We start from the raw sequence: 22,582 nt of genomic DNA on the forward strand, positions 1-22,582 counted from the left end.
CACAAATACATTGTATTAAAGTACAATTGAAAGAACTGGTACTTCACAGAACAAATATTTCTAACAAATAATGACTATAATAAATTTAAAGATCAAATATTGATACTTGACTTGACATATAAATTGTCAAAATTTTCTTTATTCACAATCAAAAGATTTCATTTTCACACAAATTTCATTTGACCTATTATTATACAAAGTACAAAATATTAAAAACTTACACAAAAGTACAAAATAGTGAATTGAACCACAAGTAAGTTTAAAAAAGATTTTAATAACATAGCATAGAGAACTTCTATTCAGAAAACTTATCAGATATATTTCTAATAAGAAATGGTGAATCAATGTATGCATCATTAGAATTAAACCTTTTCATATGCAAATGCTAAAGATCAACACACAAAAAAAGCCCCACCAAACATATATCACGTGACAGATGGCAATATACTTCAAAATAGGATTCTCAACTTTTTAATTTAAAATTATCCTAATGATCATGTTAGAGCATGCATTATAAAATTCTGTTATGAAGTTGGTATATATATTGTCATGCATGGTGTCACCTCATACAAGGTGCATTTTACAGATATAGAAACTGGTTTTTTTCTACGTACAAAGAGAGATAAATTGCTTTTCTGATGTCATTAAAATCCATTAATAATTGAATTTCATGTAAACAATTTGTACGATAACTCTCAATAACATCTTGGGTGGTGATTTTTACTAAATGATTGTTTTACGCTGTTGTAACCCTGGGTAGGGTTATTATAAGAATATACTGGTCCTTTCTTGCATCCTTTAGGGAATAAGGTCTGGTCAACAAGATGTTGCTCCAAGATACATGTATTCTCCATTGGTCTTTAATTCAACTGCCAATAATTACCTCTAGAAGTTTAGAATGAACAATTTATATTGTTCTTAATGGAGGACATTTAATACAAATATAATATTTGTATTGTATTTCTTACTAATATGAGTTTGTAACTACATCTACACATTATATACATATATCTGTCCTCCAGATTGTCTTTGGGTTTGTTTTTGTTGATGGATTGCTGTCTCATTGATGTGTACTAATTTCTCATTTAATCACATGTCTTCTATTCTTGAACACTACTTATAATCTTTTGATGAAAAGAAGAGTAATTTCCCTTTTTTATCTTTTTACTTCAGATGAGTTGGAGAGAGAACTTCAGAGATTAAGAGAAGAACAATTAAGGAAGATGTTAGAATTACAGAATGAAATAGCTTTACTAAAACAGAGGGCTCTATGGGAACGAAGACCAGAGCCCTTACCAGCCCCACCCCCTCAGCCGGTATGTTTGATGTTTAAAAATCAGCAGATAAAAAATTTCTTTGTTTTCAGTTATATCTATTTTGATATTAAGTTTAAATTTGTTTTGCAATTATTTTAACTTACTTTCTTTATCGAAGTCACATTTTGTTCTCAGAGCTTGACATGTTACATTTTTGTTTCATAGAATTTAATTAAGATTTCTGAAACACATGAAAGTTAAAGATTTAGCTAGAAAGGTTGATTTTTACCAACTCCTGATTTGGCCAACATTAATTTACATCTTGCATTTGACAGCATGTGTGTACACCTATATATAGATTTGATGTGTATATTATGGTTATATGGTAGTGATTGTTTTTCTGGGAGCACTTTGTGGTAGCCGTCTGTACACTTGATGTTGTGTTGCACTTGAATGCTGTCAAGATGTTATTTCAGTATTTTATAACTTGAGTTGTATCAATTCAGAATTTTCCCTGGTTAGCCTTGTTAAGAGCATGCATTAGAATCAAAACTTATCAGATGTTAGAAAAACAAAACTTAGGAAATACAAAACATAAAATACAGTAGTTAGTGATTTTGGATGAATTGTTGTTAAAAATTTAAAACTTTGAGTGATGTAACTAAAATGTGTATGATTGTTAAATATTTTTTGTTTTGTATATTGAATATTGACATTTAAAAAAGTAAAAAAAAATAGCTTTCTTACATCCCCATCCTTTGGTCTCTGATATACAGTATGTCTTATTGGTAATCAAAACTTTTGATAAGAATTCCCAACTTTCAGTAAATGTTGAAAATTTTAATGCATGCTGTTCATTGCTTTTTTCCATGGTAAAGATTTTGAAATTTTATCAGATTGTCAGAAAAAGTGTTCCCAGAGGAATGGCCATTACTGCCATTAAAATATTTGGTAAAAATCGGCTAATGTCAAATTGTTAATTATAACAGAAAAATGCAGAAATGCCTTGGCTGTTACAGAGACCCTATGTTGATGTTGAACCAATGCAACCATATGATCAATAGTAAGTACTAATTGTTACAGTTTGTATTATGGTGAGGGCAATTTGTGATTCAAAAGTGATAGTTCACATGGGAATTACATTGATATATGTTTATAGTTATATGTAGATCTGATGGGTCTGCCAAAACATTTTAATTTTGTCACATTGTTTTAATCTGTAAAGAAATACTTCTAGGGCACTTTTTGTCATTCTAGCCAATTAAAGAAAAAGTTGGTTAAATGAATATGAAGTAAAAACTATCTATTGTTGAAGGGCAGTTATCTAGAATAGAAGAACCTACATTACATAAGTACTTCTGCTTGTCAGTTAGTTTTGTTTGAAATGTAAACATTACTGTGACACAGTTGTCCTTTTCCACATAACCTGGCTATATTTCTTTCACCTTGTCTATCCCTTCATTTGGTCGTCCTTCCGTGCTTCTTACAAATATTTTCATCCCCCTTTTCTCAGGAACCAGTAAACAGAATTGCTTTAGATTTTATCAACAGCTTGACAGTGATGAGTTGTAAGGTGTGTGCACTTTTCAGATTGGACTGACACTTACTTCCTGTTTGTCAATTTAAATATTTCAATATAATAAAATTGAAAATGGAAATGGGGAACGTGTCCAAGAGACAACAACCCAACCAAAGAGCAGACAACAGCCACTTCATTTTCTACACAGATTTTTCAGATACTACTGACCAGAATGACTTTATTCATAGAGTTGAACATGTGAGCACGTTTTAGATCTGTGTGACACCTACTTCTTGTTCAACTGTACTTTGTATTTTTTTCAACATATTAAAAATGCAAACAGATATTTTGTCACATTTTTACAAAACCTATTGAACAAAAATGACTTCATATTTGATAAGCAGTTTGACAGTGACTAGTTGTAACATGTGAGCACTTCTGGATTCTGTCAGACACCTACTTTCTGTTTTCTGATACTTTGGGACACAAGTGGGGGTATTTTTCAAATTAGCATGGCAACATGTGAACTGCATGTTGCTTCGTTATTATTTTAACCAAAACATCTATGCGATGTAAAATGAGTTGTTATGAAGCTGGGATTTCTGGAAGGAATTTAATGAGATATAAAGAAGAGAGTATTCGATGGAGGAATACAAATGATTCTCAGATATTATTTTAGTTTAGATAATTGTTTTAGGCTAGAACCAAATCCATATTTACTATAGGTAAGAGAAAAAAAAACAAAAAAAAACCAAATATGAGTGACAAAAAAAACACACAGGAAGGGCCTTAAATAGGTTTATGTAAATCTAAAGTGGTACGTTTAAAAAATGCCATTGTAAATTGGGGTTATGATAGTCACAACTGCAGTTTTACTGGTGATATAGAGCCAAGCCAGTATTACAGATATTTGGGTCAGTGACAGATCTCTAATTTGAGCAAAGGACAGTTAGTCCTAATGAAATGTAATACTAGTAAGGTGTTTAAAATTAAACATTCGATCCTTTCTAAAACCTTGACAGTGCAATTTTTGTCGAGCCTGCAACTTTTGTTGCAGAAAGCTCGACATAGGGATAGTGATCCGGCGGCGGCAGTTAGCTAACTTCTTAAAAGCTTTATATTTTAGAAGGTGGAAGACCTGGATGCTTCATACTTTGTATATAGATGCCTCATGTTACGAAGTTTCCGTCAGTCACATATCCAATGTCCTTGACCTCATTTTCATGGTTCAGTGACCACTTGAAAAAAAAGTTCAGATTTTTTGTAATGTTGAATTCTCTCTTATTATAAGTAATAGGATAACTATATTTGATATGTGCGTACCTTGCAAGGTCCTCATGTCTGTCAGACAGTTTTCACTTGACCTCGACCTAATTTCATGGATCAGTGAACAAGGTTAAGTTTTGGTGGTCAAGTCCATATCTCAGATACTATAAGCAATAGGGCTAGTATATTCGGTGTATGGAAGGACTGTAAGGTGTACATGTCCAACTGGCTGGTGTCATCTGACCTTGACCTCATTTTCATGGTTCAGTGGTTATAGTTCAATTTTTGTGTTTTGGTCTGTTTTTCTCATACTATATGCAATAGGTCTACTATATTTGTTGTATGGAATGATTGTAAGGTGTACATGTCTAGCGGGCTGATGTCATGTGACCTTGACCTCATTTTCATGGTTCAGTGGTCAAAGTTATGTTTTTGAGTTTTGGTCTTTTTATCTAATTCCATATGCCATAGGTCAACTATATTTGGTGTATGGAAATATTTTATGATCTTTATGTCAGTCCCGCAGGTTTTATTTGACCGTGACCTCATTTTCACGGTTCATTACACAGTGTTAAGTTTTTGTGTTTTGGTCTATTTTTCTTATACTATAAGTAATAGGTCAACTATATATGTTGTAGAGAAGCATTGTTAGCTGTACATGTCTGCCTGGCATGGTTCATCTGACCTTGACCTCATTTTCAAGGTTCATTGGTCTTTGTTTAGTTATCTTGGTTAATGTTCTGTTTGTTTGATAGTTGTAATAAAGCTTAGCTTTATACTTAGGACTATCAACATAATATCAATGATTAGTAAAGAAGGCGAGACATTTCAGCGTGTGCACTCTTGTGTTTCCAATGACTGACTGTCAATCCTGGAATAGACGGTAATTGTCATCCAATCAAAAGAGGTATTACATATCATAGGTACTGGCCCTTTACTGCAGAAGAATATTGTTAGTAAAGGGTCAACAGTAAGTGATATTAACTAAAGATGGTGTACCTGCAAAAGTGGTATTAAAGTACATGGCCATGTTTTTACATTGTCAAAATAATAGCATTGTTTCTGGTAAATTGTAAAAAATTATTGAATGAATGAAAAAAAACAAGATATAAACAAAAACATCTAACCAACTAAACAATATCATCAATTTTTGTCGAGCCTTCGACTTTAGTCGAAAAAGCGAGACATAGCGATCCTACATTCCGTCGGTGTCGTCGTCATCGGCGGCGTCCACAAATATTCACTCTGTGGTTAAAGTTTTTGAAATTTGAATAACTTTCTTAAACTATCCTTGAATTGTACGAAACTTGGACAGAAGCTTGTTTATGTTCATAAGATAGTATCCAGAAGTAAATTTTGTAAAAATGAAATTCCATTTTTTCCGTTTTTTACTTATAAATGGACTTAGTTTTTTCTGCCAGGAAACATTACATTCACTCTGTGGTTAAAGTTTTTAAAATTTTAATAACTTTCTTAAACTATCCTGGAAATGTACAAAACTTGGCCAGAAGCTTGTTTATGATCAGGAGATAGTATCCAGAAGTAAATTTTGTAAAAATAAAATTCCATTTTTTCCGTATTTTACGTATGGACTTAGTTTTTTCTGCCAGGAAACATTACATTCACTCTGTGGTTAAAGTTTTTAAAATTTTAATAACTTTCTTAAACTATCCTGGAATTGTAAGAAACTTGGCCAGAAGCTTGTTTATAATCAGAAGATAGTATCCAGAAGTAAATTTTGTAAAAATAAAATTCCATTTTTCCTGTATTTTACTTATAAATGGACTTAGTTTTTCTTCCAGTTAACATTACATACAGTCTACAGTTAAAGTATTTAAAACATTTTTAAGATTCTTTAACTAGCCTGGATTTTTACCAAACTTGGACAGAAGCTTCTGACAATCAAAAGATAGTATCGAGAGGAATAATTTTATTGATTTTTTTCATCATTTTTGATGAGTGTGTGATTAACAGCAAAAGTAGGCGAGACACTGGGTTCCGCGGAACCCTTACAAATTTTATTGTTGTAAGTGTGTTTTTTTCCTTTTTAATGGGTTTGTTTTTCTAAAATGCTAGTATTTAACTGTATACTGAACTTTACTTTCCATCAGTGTTATATGGAATGCTGGAATACCTAGAACTGTAATTACTTGTCCAAGGTCATTACGTGCGTCCTTTAAAGTTGTGTAAGGTAAAATGGAGGTTTGTTGAAGCTTAACTACAGGCTGCTACACACACCCTAATTGTATATCTATAGAAACTGATAATCTAATGTATTATTTTTTTTTACCAGTAATCATTTTTGCTAGATTTTTATAATATTTTTATTTGGTAGATATCCATGTGCAAAAGAAGGTGATAAAACTTTTCTTTGTTTTCAAATCACTACATAAATTTCAGCTTCTAAAATTGTATTATCTTTACAATGTTAATTTTCTTTCGGCTCTTTTTAGTCCTAATAGGTATGTTCCAACAGGTCATCACACATGGGTATCTACCCAACACGGAAAGATGTCTAGGCAAGTCCCGCCCACTGCTCGCCCTGAACGTGATTATAATGTTGATATTGATGAACCTGATTAAATTTTATAAAAGTTCGTAAGTTCAATGTACCACTGTTACTACTCACCGGCACTGCTTTCAAATTAACATCTGAAATATTTATTGTATCTTTTCCCTGTAGTTTATGTTTAGATCTGTAAAATGGCTGCTTTGTTTTGTATTAATTTTTTATCATAGAATATATGATTAAAATGGGGAAAATGGTTTTAGATACTAGTATTGTAATTTTATAAAGGATCTAAGAGATTTAAAAGCCGAAAGTACTCCTCTTTATTTCATTGAACTAAAATTTATTAGTTTCAGAGTTAGATGGTTTTAAGAGTTTTGAGGTTAGTTTGTATGAAATAATATGTTGGTCTTCAATTTACTTGCTTGATTTAACACACTTCTAAATTTTGGTTGGTTTTTGGTGGTGGTTATGACCCAAATATTTATAGTATGTCTGGAATTCAAATATTTTTTTGGGTAATATTGGGATGATTATTCTCTTATAAATTTTAGCACAGACCGTTTTAATCGACAGAATTTGTCCTCAGCATTCCACACATGGGTTTCTACGCAGAGTAGGAAAGGTTATCCTGACCCTAAAAAAATTGATGAAGAAAACGAAAATCAAGAAACAACTTCTTAAATAGTGGAACTGTAGAACCAGGTTAAAAACCCTAGACATTTTTATCTGCACTAAACCTTTAGAAATCACGTGTAGTTTCCAAAAAATCAGATAGATATTTGTTCCTACTTTCTATATATATATTATTCCCCCCTGCTTTCAACATATTTATACTAATACACAAGCATGACACAGCACTATTGCTTAATACAGTGTGTTTTTATAAAAGCAATTAATGGAAATTTTTGAGTATTCTTTTCTATATTCCTTTTACTAAGGTTCTGCAAAATATAATTTGTTGTCACAATAAAATTTCAATGTTTTTGTTTTTACCTTGGATATAAATAAAAATTTTAAAATTAATGTAAAACATGTTTTGAAGTTGCAGTTCAACAGTATGATAAATCATTTGTAAAGAAACAGAAAACATAATTGAATTTAATTAGAAAAGTTTTCAAAATTTAAACTTCATTGTATTTGTCAGGAATTTAATCTGGTTTTCCTCTTTTGAATAGGGCCAAAATGTGTGTAGTACTAACAGAGCCTTCAACAAATCTCCATATCAAGCCAGTGACTGCATTGCAATAACATTGTAGTAGATGACTGCATTGCAACAACTTTCAAATGCATTGCAATGGTTAAAGTAGACATCTATTGACTTTTGTTTAGTGTATTTGGATGAGATGATTAATGTTGTACAAATGTACTTGGTTAAATGAGTTGTTTGTTTGTGAACTGATAATGAGTGTCTTGCCAATACATATGTGGAAAACTTACTTTAGAATTCAATTTTTTGTGTAGTTATATTTGGGTGGGTACATGTTAATGTTCAGACTGAAGTACTTCACATGAAAAAATATATGTACCTGATTCAACACTTTTGTAACATTATAAAAGTACATAAAAGAAGTGTCAATTCTTAAATTGTAATGTTTGAAAATAGAAATCCCAAGTTAAATCAATCTTTTTGTTCATTTTGTTTTAATTTTTGCTACATGTTGATATAAACTTGAGAACATATGGAGTCATTGATTTTGCTTTATATGTGAGATTTATGTGTAAAAAAAGTACAATGATTGTGGTCTGTTAATTACAAAGATATGAAACGCTTTAAATCTTCATTTTAATATGAATGCATATCTATACACTCAAAATATAAACATGAAATATATTATATTGATCAAAACAATTTCAACAAAGTCAAGATTCATTATCCGCATCTATTAAAAAAAATCTACATCAAAAATATTTCAATTATCTTGATCCAACTTCTCATTAGATTTACATGAAGCTTGGCCTGAATACATCTTTATGTAAATTTTCAAATTATTTTGACATTGAAACTAATTTCAAAATTTGTTAAATTTTAATTTAGAATCTTTTCCAAAAGGTTACATTTGAAAATTATTACTAACCACAAAAAGTTACCTGAACCAAGACATTAACTTGTTCCATTTGTTTCAGTACCAATTTTTGTAATCTTTTGCCATGGGATTTGCATGTTTGAGTAACCCTTCAAATTTTTGGATTAATTTTTTATTTGTAAACTATATTGAAATATCTTATATTTAAACCCACCAATAAATCTAATTAGAACTGAAGTCATGTGGTTTCTAAACTTTTAACCATATTTTGCATGAATTATGTAGTTAATTTGTCAATGTGGAAATATTTTTGATTCATGACTAAAAAATTTATTTGCAGCTCTTTTCTGACTATCAACCCTCAGATACGGAACACTCTAACTAGAGAGCAATATGAAACTGTACGTTATAATGAACCAAATAATGAACTGTGATTTAAAGTTTGATATAAAGCTATTTTGATTGTTTTTTATATAGACATCTCTGCGTGGAATCTAGCTTCTGCAAACTTTGTTCCTTAGGGAGATTCCGTAGTAGTCTGGCATAATATTAAAAAATTAAACAAATAAATTTTATTACTATAAAGAATTCTTTGCTGATTGACATCAAACAACAATCATTTATGTTCTATAATGTCTGACATGTTTCCATAGATATCAAATATGTGATGTACCCAAATGGTAGAACAAAAAAATGTGACATAGTCTTCACAGAAAGCATCTTATTTGTATTACTCTATTCATTGTTTTAAAAATTATCAATGAATCTCTATCCTCAATCTTAGGTAACTCCTTTCTTCTTTGTCTATATCATTACAAACTGATGGTTGCTACAACTGGGAATAGATGACACTTTTAAAAGCAACAAACAATTTATTAATTGTTGTATATGTGATTTCAACAGCAAACCAACAACACTATGAAAACCAGAAGATATTTGTACAGCCACAGCAGAAATATGAAATACAATATACTATGTGTCTCTGGCGACAGTAATTTATGAATATTGTGAATAAATTAGAATTTGCCATGAAGTCTAACAGATTTTCAAATAATTAACCTGTTTTGTAGGCAAAACTAAATTACCCTTGTCCTATCTGAATATTTTGATAATAATTTCAATTAAGAAAACAAAAAATAGATAAACTTCTAATTGAAAAGATATCAATCCTGTTTCATAATCAACCAGCTGTAAGTGGAATAGATTTACGTTTTATAGGGTGCAATTAGAAATTTATTTTCTTGTTAAAAATATGTAGCCAGCTTAAACATTAAATATTTTTTATCTAGCTTTAACTGCTCTATGTTTATTGAAATTATGGTTATTAAGTAAAAAAAAATATATATATGGAATTAAGTATGTATCTTATATTGCTGTTATAAGCTATTGTCTGTGATAATTTATGTTATATTTGAATTGTAGAATTTACGCAATAAATTATTTTATGAGTTTATGTTTTATTTTATTATAATAAATTTTCTAAAGGATGTTCCATAATCTATTACAACCCTCTGTCCTACTGTGCTTATTTCAATGGTCATTAGGTTATTATTAAGGTGCTGCAAACAGACATTTAGTTCTTTTATATATTGAGTTCAGTATCCTCACTGAACAAGTACACACTTTTGTTTAGGGGTCTGCTGAAGCCCTCCTCTGGGGGCAGTATTTTCTCGCTGTTTTGAAGACTTTGGCTCCTTGGTTGGGTTGTTGTCTTATTGACACATTTCCCATTTCCATTCACAATTTTGATATCACCATGATGGAGGTCAAATGACCGATTTTTCTTAGTCCAGTTGCATTTATAAATTTTGACCTATCTTAGTTATATGTTCAGTCTAATGCCAGAGTTCAGTCTACATATTAGTAACCTTAGATATTAAAATTTGGTGTAAAAATGTTATTATGGAAGTGTGACAACAATCCCCACAAAGTAGGTAACGTCCATTATCACTACACCAGTACACATTTTTGTTTAAGGGCCAGCTGAAGCACGCCTCCAGGTCCAGGATTTTCTCGTAGATCGATTGGTAGCCTTTGGCTGTTTTTTGTTTGGGTTGTTGTCTCTTTGACACATTCCACATGTCAGTTCTCAATTTAAACTGTTATTATTAATTCAAACTTACTCTGGAGCACAGATGGATACTCAATAACCTTCAGTCATATGATTGGTGTATGGATGTACATGTAGTAGAATATAGCAGTATTCCACAACAAGTAGCTCATTGACATATGCAGCTCTATATGCAAATTCAGATGAGTTACCAACAAACACATAGCTAGTGAAATGGTGTTTCTAAGAGAATATACAAGTGTTTGTAAAAAGGAATGTCTCAACGATCTATGTATAATGCTTATTGAGGAGGTCTTGTTTGAATATTATGGATTGATGGCCATTTTAGTTTTAGTTTTATATTTTGCTTTATTTCGTAATTGAATTGAATTATCAAAACTGGTTTAAAAGCTGAATCAAAGAATGAAATATATCTAAAGCTACAAACTTTTCAATTTAACTTTAATTTTGAAATTTTTAATAAATGTGATAAGTATGAAAGGTATCACTTTAGTAAATGACCTGTCAGAATTTTAATGAGTTTTGATGGACTTGTTTAGGCCATAACAAACATATACATCAATAATTTCTAAACGATAAATACCATTGAAAGGCATTGAATGTTTATTGACTGCTATGGTCACACTGTTACACAACATGGGGGATTCTAATCAGGTAGATCATTCTGATAGAAGATTTTCACCTGGGTATGATAATGAAATCATCTGGGTAACAGAGAAGTGTCGTGTTTACATCATCAAATATATATCAACATTCTTTACAAATCAAGATTTAAATGGAATTTAATTTATGTGATATTAAGACCTTCTATGTATTTAATATGTGTAATGATGGAATTCATAATTAAAACACTCCCATAAATTAGACTTTTGTATATGCATGCTATAAAATTTTATTCAAAGGGAACCAATTTGATTATCAAAACCACAAAATGTCGTATCTAACAAATGAGATACTAAGTTTGGTAATTTGTATGGAAGTCTGAAACATAATGCATTCAAACTTAACAAAATCATTCTAAATTAAGGACTCTTTCTTCCTCACGTATAACCAGGGTTGGCAAAAACCTGGGTTTTATGAGTATTGCCCAGCCCAGTGGGAAATACTGGGAAAACCCGGGTTTTACTGGGTTTTAATGGGTAATACTGGGCAATACTGGGTAATATAAAATACTGGCCTGAATTTTAAAGAGGATTCAGTGATCAAACTCAGTTGCAATACATTTAAGATATTTATAAACACATTTTGATTTATAAATTAGTTTACTTGTTTGAGAGTGATGATACAAGTGTATATACATTTGAAAAAAGTACTATTCTTGCAACTATTTAACAAGTAAACATGTAGTCACACATTACACAAATATTAATGGAAAAGGCCTTTATCAATAATTTTCTTCTGAAAGTCTATTAAATCACCCTTTCGTCTAGATTGGTCAAACTGTTAACATAAATTCAAAGAATTCATTTTTCAAATGTATTTATCTTACATTAAGAATTAACAAGAAAATGTAAGAAAAATTACTTTTGCATAATTTATATGTACATCACTAATTAATAAGTAATTATTCAGATTAGGACATTGATATGTTTATATAACAATATTCAGCCTTTTCATTTCTATAAGGGTTAATGACTTGACCCTGTAGGGTGTTTATTTAGCAATATGATTGCATAGACATTTAAATTTACAATTCACATAAACACTGCTATAAAATGCATTTTTTTTAAAAGTTTGGATAGTTGAAACAATACATGAAAATTAACAAGGTATTAATAATTCGAAAATATTCAAATTTTGTATTCTGCCTACATAGAAGTAGTGAAGAAAAGAATGAAATTGAATTTTCAATCTTCTAGAAACATGACTCTCAATGGTTATCTGTATAAAATGTATACTTTTAGCTATAATACTATGAAACTACAACAAGACTTTACTATTTTGTGTTAAAATAAGCTTAAAAAGTCTTATTGCCCAGTATTACCCATTTCTGGGAGTATTGCCCAGCCCGGGAAAACCCGGGAATTCCCACCTGGGTTTTCCCTGGCGGGTAATACTTTGCCAACCCTGCGTATAACACTGATTTTTTTCCAGGAATGGCTATACTTTTGGTCCTATTTAATTTTATCAGCTTTTCAATGTTTGTATTAGGTTTTGAATGTTCAAATATTTAGGCCTTTTGCTTCACTGAAGAGACATTAACAGTCAAAATGTGAATCTGGTGCAGTAAATTGGTTTAAAGTTTATGTTATTAAAAATAGTAACTTTTAACCACAAAAGTGTAAACCCCAAAACATAATGGAAAAAATGAAACATAAGCAGGTGAAAAATAATTCATTGAAAAAAATACTCTATTAATTTAGTTATTCAATATTGATTGGCAGCTTTTTGCCAAAAGTTCAATGGAAAATATTTCTTGCATGTTTAGGACAAGAACAAATTAACAATAAAAGCTTAAGGTAGGTCTTGTTATAGAGGTCCAGTAGGATGAAAGGCAGGAAATTTTGAATGCCATTGGAAAATGAGGGAATACTGGATGGGGACAGAATAGTCTTGAAACAGGGCACAGATGTACTCTCTTCCTCAGGCATTAGACAGAACACCTCAATTTTTACCAGACTCGTCTGCCATTTTATACATCCTGCTCAGCCAAATAGATGCCCCACTTTAGTCTGCCATTTTATACATCCTGTTCAGCCATATAGATGTCCCACTTTAGTCTGCCATTTTATACATCCTGTTCAGCCAAATAGATGCCCCACTTTAAGTCAGCCATTTTATACAGCCTGTTCAGCCAAATAGATGCCCCACTTTAGTCTGCCATTTTATACATCCTGTTCAGCCATATAGATGCCCCACTTTAGTCTGCCATTTTATACAGCCTGTTCAGCCAAATAGATGCCCTACTTTAGTCTGCCAGTTTATACATCCTGTTCAGCCAAATAGATGCCAAACTTTAGTCAGCCATTTTATACATCCTGTTCAGCCAAATAGATGCCCCACTTTAGTCAGCCATTTTATACATCCTATTCAGCCAAATAGATGCCCCACTTTAGTCTACCATTTTATACATCCTGTTCAGCCAAATAGATGCCCTACTTTAGTCTGCCATTTTATACAGCCTGTTCAGCAAAATAGATGGCCTACTTTAGTCTGCCATTTTATACAGCCTGTTCAGCAAAATAGATGGCCCACTTTAGTCTGCCATTTTATACAGCCTGTTCAGGCAAATAGATGCCCCACTTTAGTCAACCATTTTATACAGCCTGTTCAGCCATATAGATGCCCCACTTTAGCAAGTGTTTTATTTCTGGTCCTATGAAGACCAAGGGATGCTGGATATAGTGCATCACAAGTATGATCATATTTAGGACTGGTCCTATGAAGACCAAGGGATACTGGATATAGTGCATCACAAGTATGATCATATTTAGGATTACATTATCTCATGAAATGTGATGTCACTGTTTTGATGAACTGTAATGATCTGATACTAATACCCTTTATAGTATTTCTCATAAAAATAAAAAACTCTCTTTAACAAAAATTCTTTACCATAAGGTTTAGTCACAACATATCTTCAAATTTTAGAACAATTCACCATACTCAACTCGTATGAACCACTGAACGCTACACTTTTGTAGAAAACTCCACAACACCTCTGAAATATTTTTATGCCCAACCTATACCACCTACAATAGTAGAGGGGCATTATGTTTTCTGGTCTGTGGGTCTGTTGGTCTGTTCGTTTGTTTGTTTGTTAGTCCATCCGTCTGTCCTGCTTCAGGTTTAAAGTTTTTGGTCAAGGTAGTTTTTGATGAATTTGAAGTACAATCAACTTGAAACTAAGTACACATTTTCCCTGTGATATGATCTTTCTATTTTCTATTTTTAATGCCAAATTAGAGTTTTTACCCCAATTTCACAGTCCACTGAACAAGTGCAAGTAGGACATCTATGTACTATGGACACATTCTTGTTTGGTTATGTTTTCCTAATATGATTTCAAAAGAGAGACTTCAATTTTACCTCTCTTGGTCACAAGGCTACATAAGCTAATGCCATCACTTGGCATCCACAGTTTTCCTGAAACTACTGCAACAATTTCAGCCAAACTTGGGATGAATAATCCTTAGGCCAAAAATAAATTTTGGTTGTTTGATATTACTGTCACAAATTTAATGGTCAGCAATAGAAGATCTGCAAAAAAAACTTATAAATAATATTTGTCGTCGATTTTTATGCCAAACATAGGATTGTAGGAGGTTGCTATCTTTTCTGATGTATGCCTCTCAATTATTCAGGACAGAAACAGAATTCCTAAAATAATGCCTTCAGACCATTAGGGATATTATTACCTCTCCAGTTTAAAATGCCCTGTCTACAATTGTCCATCAGACCTTTGTCTGTCCTGCATCAGGTAAAAGTTTTTGGTAAAGGTAGCTTACCTTGAAGTTGTAGTCACATCAACTATAAACTTAGTGAAATAAAAATTTGTCCAGAACTTAACTAAAATTTCAGTTTTACAGACAACAAAACAAAGCTGCAACTATAACAATACAAGATCTTCTAACACTACAGGAGCACCTAAGATTCTGACTTTTTTTAGATGGGGTTTGTGCTCAGTCTTTAGTTTTTCTAAATAGTGTTTTATGTTCATCTTTCGGTCGTGTTTAGTTTTTGCCATGGCTTTGTCGGTTTGTTTTTGACTTGAGAGTTTGAATATCCCTTTTAGTGTCTGTCACCTCTCCTTCAGTTGCCATTCGGCAAATTAGGAAAACAATATTTTGAAAATATTTCTTTTAGTTTATATTGCATTGTTACTTTTGCTTTCTTTCAGTGCTGGTTTTATGATATTTTATGACTTTGTACTGAACTTGGACCCAAGGACCACAGCATGTCGTTTGATAGTGGGTCTGCATGGTACAGGTCAGTCCATAGGAGAACCTACAGTCCTGCCAACTGTTTACACAGAACCTGCCACTAGAGCAGTGGGCACTTCAGGTGGTGCCAATGCTGTAATAGGAGCTAGGCAACCTGTTCCCAAGTAAGTATCACATGGTATGGTGTAATCTAGTAATTAATTTGTTTTCAGAATATTTCAGTAAATCAGCAAGCCTGTACAAAAGTAAGTATTCAACACCCTTGACATATGAAATAAAATTGAGAATGGAAATGGGAAATGTGTCAAGGAGGCAACAACCCAACGAAAGAGGAAAAAAAACCAGCTGAGGCCACCAATAGGTCTTCACCAAAGCGAGAAAATCTTGCCCCCTGAGGCAGACTCCAGCTGGCCCCCAAACAAAAATATGATCGAGTTCAGTGAAAATGGCTGTCATACTAAACCTCAAAACATATCACATGCTGCCGTGCTGTAACAGTGGGTGGCAATTTGTTTCTAAGTAATGTTGTTGAGAAACAAAAAAATGTGCATCGGGCTTCACATACCGCTTCTGGTCAGTAATGCCAAGGAATGAATCTTGTGAAATGGATAGGTTAATATTTCAAATTGTCATCATTGTCATAAATGTGTACAAAAGAGGTCATTTTGACCTAGATTTTACACATGATAACACCAATCATTTCTATAAATTCCAAATTCGAGCAAATGAAAAAGCCGTCAAATAATGATATTTATTAAGTGAATGTATAAAGAGATATCAAGATATAGATGTATGCAAACCTTACAATTAATGACCTTTGACTGATGATGTTCATTATTGCATTGAGGTTAGGAGCAATATAGATCACTGCACATTTGAATGGTATTCAAACCTGGCAATTATATCTAGATGTAGACTACAGAGTTATAATTGTTCGCCATGTCCTTGTTTACATTGTCAGTGTTATATATTTCAGATGCAGGAGGTATTGCAATGGTTTACATGATAGATGTTGTATTTTTCAGGTGTCCAGCTGACTCAGATTTAGGTGTTGTAGTAGAGTTACAGCTGTCAGGAGGCCCTGCTTCAGAGTATGACAAACACAGTTTGATAACACGTGCCTGGGTAAAAGTGCCATTGTTTGATAATGATGCAAAATTAATAGCAGGAAAATTTAGGATTCCATTTAGAAATGTACCAATCAAACCATTCCTTCATGCCAGTGAACTACAGAAATTAGAAAAGGTTTGTCAGTTATCTCCCCTTAACTGTAGTGACAGAAACTATTCAGATAAAACTTAATCAGTTACAGAATTCATATTGAATACAGAAGAAAAAATATGAAATTAGGAAGAAGAAGCTTCCCAAAACTTCACCACAGTTTGACCCCAGAGCTATCCATTGTATGCTGGAATGGATGGAGAATTCTTAATTTAATTTTCACCAACGATTGAAATAAGCATTAAAGGCAAAAGAAAAAAACAAAAGTTCTGTAATATGCAAAAAATGTGAATTACACACATCGTACTGACTTGTATTATCATATTCGATCTTTTTTCTTAACTGACTTGTGTTATTAATGTACAATGTATTGTCTCTTCTAAGTGTTGCTGAATTAAATTTTATATAGTATCTGTTTGACATGGCAGACTTGTTGTCTATTTTAGTTTGACGACGCTGAGTTATATTATCGTATCGTCAACATGAGAGATTCTGAAGTCCAGTCATTATTGAATATATCTGCATCTAATCATCAACAATATAACCAACCTACTGTAAGTACACATACCAAACTCTAAGTAGTCAAATAGTTACTTTTGATTTAATATATTTATAACCTGATATGCTTAACATATTTTATTTTATGAAATATTGCATGTCATATTTGATAACAAAATATTTCAGTCAAGGCATTTTATAAATGTATTTATTATATGTTATTTAAAGATGGACTTAATTTGTTTTAAGTCTATTGTGTTTAAAAGATTCAAATGATTTCATAAGAACAAATCAATTGTTATTGATGTTTTTGTTCTGTTAGAATGTTGTTTTTTTATTAGTCACAGATAGTTTTTAGTACTGCACATTTCTTTCATTTCTAAAGCAAATTATTTAGGAAAAAAATATTCTTCCAGTTGTCAGCTAACAGAAAATTAGACTAGCATGGTTTAGAATATGTCATTTGTATGTTGCTTTATATTAAACTGAAATAAAATTGCAGAAAATTGATCTTTCTTCACTTATCTATGAATTTGTAGCCTTCTGCTGTTACATTTTTTGTTCCTACCAAGGTAAAAACTTTGTTTTATTTCAGATTCCATCGTTGTATAAATCACCAACACTGGTACAAAACCCTCCTCCCCCTCCTAGTATTGGATCTAGAATGTCCAGGTAATGTCAGGGTCAGCTATACATAAATTTCAACTTTCATTTTCTACTTTCTCTTTGTAGTATCAGGACCCTGCTCCTATCTGCATGTTCTGCTTTGGGAATACTTGAAAATCAATTTCTCTCTGGTGTTGGATATAAACTAACATTTTCAGTATAAAAGTTTCAAAATTATAGGGAATAGAAATGAAGAACTGAAAAGGAGGAGGGTTTTAGGTGCTACAAAATGTAACAATTTTTTTTAAGAATGCCTGAAGATTTTGGTTTTGATTTGAAATAATATAATGTATATACACTGGTATACATAAAGTTTTGGTAGATGCTTATTTTTAGAGCAGTTTTTCATAGTCATTATACACACTTGAATTACAATATACTTTAGCTAATGGAAATGGTTTACTGCTATATATAACATTATGCAGACTTATCATTTGAGTCATTGATGCTATATATTCTTACTATCTTTCCAGCATTCAGTTGTTCATTTGACATATGGATAAAAGGAAATCTGACTTTGTTACAGAAATCTGCACTTATCTTACAAAACAGCTTAAATCTAAATCTTCTGATTAAATGTATTTATGCAATTTAAGGACATCACAATATGATATGTATATGAATAACTATACTTGTCAAAAAACATTGGTTATAAGAAAAGGTTAAACTATAAATGTACAATCATGAACAGAGGAAGATAACTCCAACTGAATTTGCCTAGCAAACTACAATTCAATTTTTTATTTGAAAAATCACAAAATTGCAAAATGAAAGCAATCTTTACTCTTTAGTGCTCACAAGGACTTTGATTGCTATTTGTTACCTTTATTTACATAGTTAAAGCAATGCCTGTTCAATTGAATTTACAATATTGTTTACTACTTTTTCATTGATAAAGACTACTTTTACATAGATATTATTTCTGTATCATTTTAATTTTATAGCCGAGAACTGCGCTTACCTTCTATAACCCCAACGGGGGCACCTTTGCTCCCCAGGGATACAACAATAGGATTCCAGGTTGACAGAGTGAAGAAGGCGGAGTATGGGGAGGGGAAAGTTAGAGTTACAGCGTATTATGCTTCCACTGGAAAGGTAATACATTAAATTACAACAAAATTAAAAAGAAAATTTATAAGAAAAATTGTTTAATAGTTTCTTATTTATTTTGTGCATTTCATATTGCATCTGAGGTGATATTCTGATATAATTTTGATATTAAATTGACACACTTGCCTCAACTCTTAATGAGTAATTCAGTTATCTAAACCACAATAAGTTATTCATGTGTGACTTATTTGTTAAATGTTGTTGCTTATGTACAGGGCTAATGAAGTTTGCACCAAATTTTTAAACTCAAAATTTTAACAAAGTTTTCATTTGCTAAAAAAAGTAATTTTCATCTGCACCAATTTGATTTGAAAAGATAAGATAGATCCAAGTTAGATAATTACTTAGTTTAATTGAAAAGCAGTGGTGTTCAATGAGTATATTTATATATATTTCTCCAATTCTTACACAATTTATCCCTTTCCTGATATGTTGATTATGCGTGTGGATCATTTGATCTCAGTTCTTCATTGGTCAAAATTCGATTATGACGTCAAATTTTCTTGCTTTCCTCTGAATTTCCTATTGTGACGGCACTAAAAAAGGCAACAATGCCTGATGACGTCACATAGAAAGAACACATCTTTTTGCAGATCATTTCAAAAAAAGTATTGAATTTGTCTGCATATTGTTTAAAAATCATTAGAGAAACAGATTCCACCACAAATCTCATTTAATACGATATTTATCCACTCTCGACAGTTAAATTTTAAATATTTAAAATACTCTGCGAGCCTAGCGTTTTAAATTTGAAAATTTAAATATCTCTAGTGGATAAATATCGTATCACACTCAATGCAGTGGTAGAATCTTTATATACATGTATGTATATTCATTCATGTTCATGTTATATATAGATGTATAGATGTACTAAAAGAGCTCATTACTGATTTAATGATGAGACTAGATGGAGCTTTTGCACACTTACCATCGTAAGAAAATATTTTAAATTATATCAATATAATATATTCTTATGATTTTTTATGACTTGTGAGGTTTTTCTTTCAATCTTAATGTTTTATTTTTCAGGTTGTGCAATCATCCACTAGTCCTGTAACTTGTAGTACTACTGCTGTTAAATCTAACTTTAAATATGGCTTCCACGTCTTTGGACAGCAGGAAGCTACTTTCAACAATGTAGATATGCAGGGGGATATGATTTTAATTGCACGTTTTTATTTACGTAAACGACAAGATATTGTTACAGATGATATTATTTTACATGATCAACAAAATGATGCCACACTTTATGACGAGGAAACACTTGTTGCTTGGACTGCTGTTCCTTTAGTGATGTCTACAGAAGGTACATATAATTCTATAATTTATGTTACTGTAAATGGTCAGCTAGTGAACAAATTTTGAGGATTTGTCTTCCATTTTTGTCGAGCCTTCGACTTTAGTCGAAAAAGCGAGACTAAGCGATCCTACATTCCGTCGTCGTCGGCGTCGTCGTCGGCGGCGTCCACAAATATTCACTCTGTGGTTAAAGTTTTTGAAATTTTAATAACTTTCTTAAACCATACTGAATTTCTACCAAACTTGGACAGAAGCTTGTTTATGATCATAAGAAAGTATCCAGGAGTAAATTTTGTAAAAATAAAATTCCATTTTTTCCGTATTTTACTTATAAATGGACTTTGTTTTTCTGCGAGGAAACATTACATTCACTCTGTGGTTAAAGTTTTAAAAATTTTAATAACTTTCATAAACTATCCTTGATTTGTACCAAACTTGGACAGAAGCTTGTTTATAATCATAAGATAGTATCAAGAAGAAAATTTTGTAAAAATAAATTTCCACTTTTCCGTATATCTACTTATTAATGGACTTAGTTTTTTTGCCAGAAACAAAACATTCACTCTGTGGTTTAAGTTTTTAAAATTTTTATAATGTTCTTAAACTATCCTGGATTTCTACCAAACTTAGACAGAGGCTTGTTTCTGATCATAAGATATTATTCAGAAGTAAATTTTGTAAAAAAAAAAATTCGCTTTTTCCGTATTTTACTTATCAATGGACTTCCAGTTAACATTACATACAGTCTGCAGTTAAAGTTTATACAACATTTATTAGATTCATAAACTATCCTGGATTTTTTACCAAACTTGGAAGCTTCTTTCAATCAAAAGACAGTATCGAGAGGGAAATTTTTATTGATGTTTTTCCTCATTTTGTTGAGTCTGCGATTAACAGCAAAAGTAGGCGAGACACTGGGTTCCGCGGAACCCTTACAAATTTTTTGATCAACAATATGCTAGAAGTTTTGATTATTCATAATGGTCATCAGCTTTGGTTATAAGGGCCTGCATAAACAGTGGTCCTAAAGTCATTGGACAAAAGTGAGTTCCCAGTAAAAAAAAGTCCTATCATTTCAACTAAAATCGATATTTTTCAAAAAATTATTACGAAGTAACTGTATAAGCGATTTTCATGATATAGATACCAAAAGATGTAGAAATGTCAGATGATGAAAACGAAACTCAAGAAAATTATGACTAAAAAAACAATAACCTCAGACATTTTTACATCTTTTGGTATCTATTTTATAAAAATCGCTCATACAGTTACTTGGTTATATTTTTTTTTTAAATATTGATTTTAGTTAAAATGATAGGACTTTTTTTGAGTGAGAACTCACTTTTGTCCCATGACTGTTATTATCATTCAAATACCCTCTTTGGATTTTTAGATGACAATTAAAGAGGAAAACCAATGCAAAAGTTTTGAATGATTTTCTTTTTGATAGGACTTGTGTTGTCTTCTCAAATGTCATTAGTTTGTAACTTATGTGAAAACCAACTTGACACCAAAAATGTAATTTTTATGGAAACTTGAAGGCTGATGATAAAAAAAATTCTCAAATAAGGTCAAATTCAATTTAAGCAACACCCTTTTTGGAACAAAATATTAGACTCACATCAACACCTAATGTTTAAAATATCTTATTGGTGAATTTGATTGCTTCTTCTGTATCTGCATCTGATTTTTAGTGTGAAAAATTTGGAAAGAATAAGAAATAAGAAAAATAAATGTTATGTACTGTATATTTAATATTTGTCTTTGAGAACTAGAACTCATAGTCTTAGAGTAAATGCTAGGTACCTAATAGTGTTGATTTGTCTCAAAGAACTATACCTTGTAGTTCAAAGTGATGACAGGTGCTAGATAAGTTAGATTTGTCTCTTGACAACAAGAACTCATAGTTTATATATTTAATATTACATTCTTTATATATTGTAGATTTGTCTTTGAGGACCAGAAGGAATTTCAATCCCAATACAATGAACATAAACACAGGAACTCACACCCTCAAATTATTCTACCCACCAGTACCTGACAGTACTCAGATACCGTTTGACAATAGACCTTACAAAAGTGATTGGACGAGGTATGGCAAAGCTTCTCTCAGACTCCACATATTTCAAGGTCAGCCCCGCCCAGGTTCATTGACCCCAAGTGAGGAGTCAGCAGAAGATGGAGAAGAAGTTTTACCTGAGGTAAGCAGATTTCTTACCTGAGGTTAGGAGGTTTCTTTTTTTCTATTTATACTGCC

General features: G+C 31.6%; 1 protein-coding gene across 8 annotated transcripts in view; it reads left to right on the forward strand.

Moving 5' to 3' along the window:
• The window catches only part of LOC143054468 (uncharacterized), a 58,268-nt gene that overhangs the window by 22,204 nt on the left and 13,482 nt on the right, over positions 1-22,582 (forward strand). For 7 of the 8 annotated variants that reach the window (XM_076227490.1, XM_076227494.1, XM_076227511.1 and 4 more), the window contains 9 exons: positions 1,174-1,316; positions 2,246-2,319; positions 15,489-15,695; positions 16,557-16,776; positions 17,199-17,306; positions 17,846-17,922; positions 18,861-19,011; positions 20,056-20,332; positions 22,270-22,526. In XM_076227490.1, the coding sequence (XP_076083605.1) occupies positions 1,174-1,316; positions 2,246-2,319; positions 15,489-15,695; positions 16,557-16,776; positions 17,199-17,306; positions 17,846-17,922; positions 18,861-19,011; positions 20,056-20,332; positions 22,270-22,526 (1,514 nt within the window). The remainder of the gene's footprint in view (positions 1-1,173; positions 1,317-2,245; positions 2,320-15,488; positions 15,696-16,556; positions 16,777-17,198; positions 17,307-17,845; positions 17,923-18,860; positions 19,012-20,055; positions 20,333-22,269; positions 22,527-22,582) is intronic. The other variant, XM_076227503.1, reaches the window with a different exon arrangement.

Source organism: Mytilus galloprovincialis, chromosome 1 (assembly GCF_965363235.1).
Source record: "Mytilus galloprovincialis chromosome 1, xbMytGall1.hap1.1, whole genome shotgun sequence".
Lineage (NCBI taxonomy): Eukaryota > Metazoa > Mollusca > Bivalvia > Mytilida > Mytilidae > Mytilus > Mytilus galloprovincialis.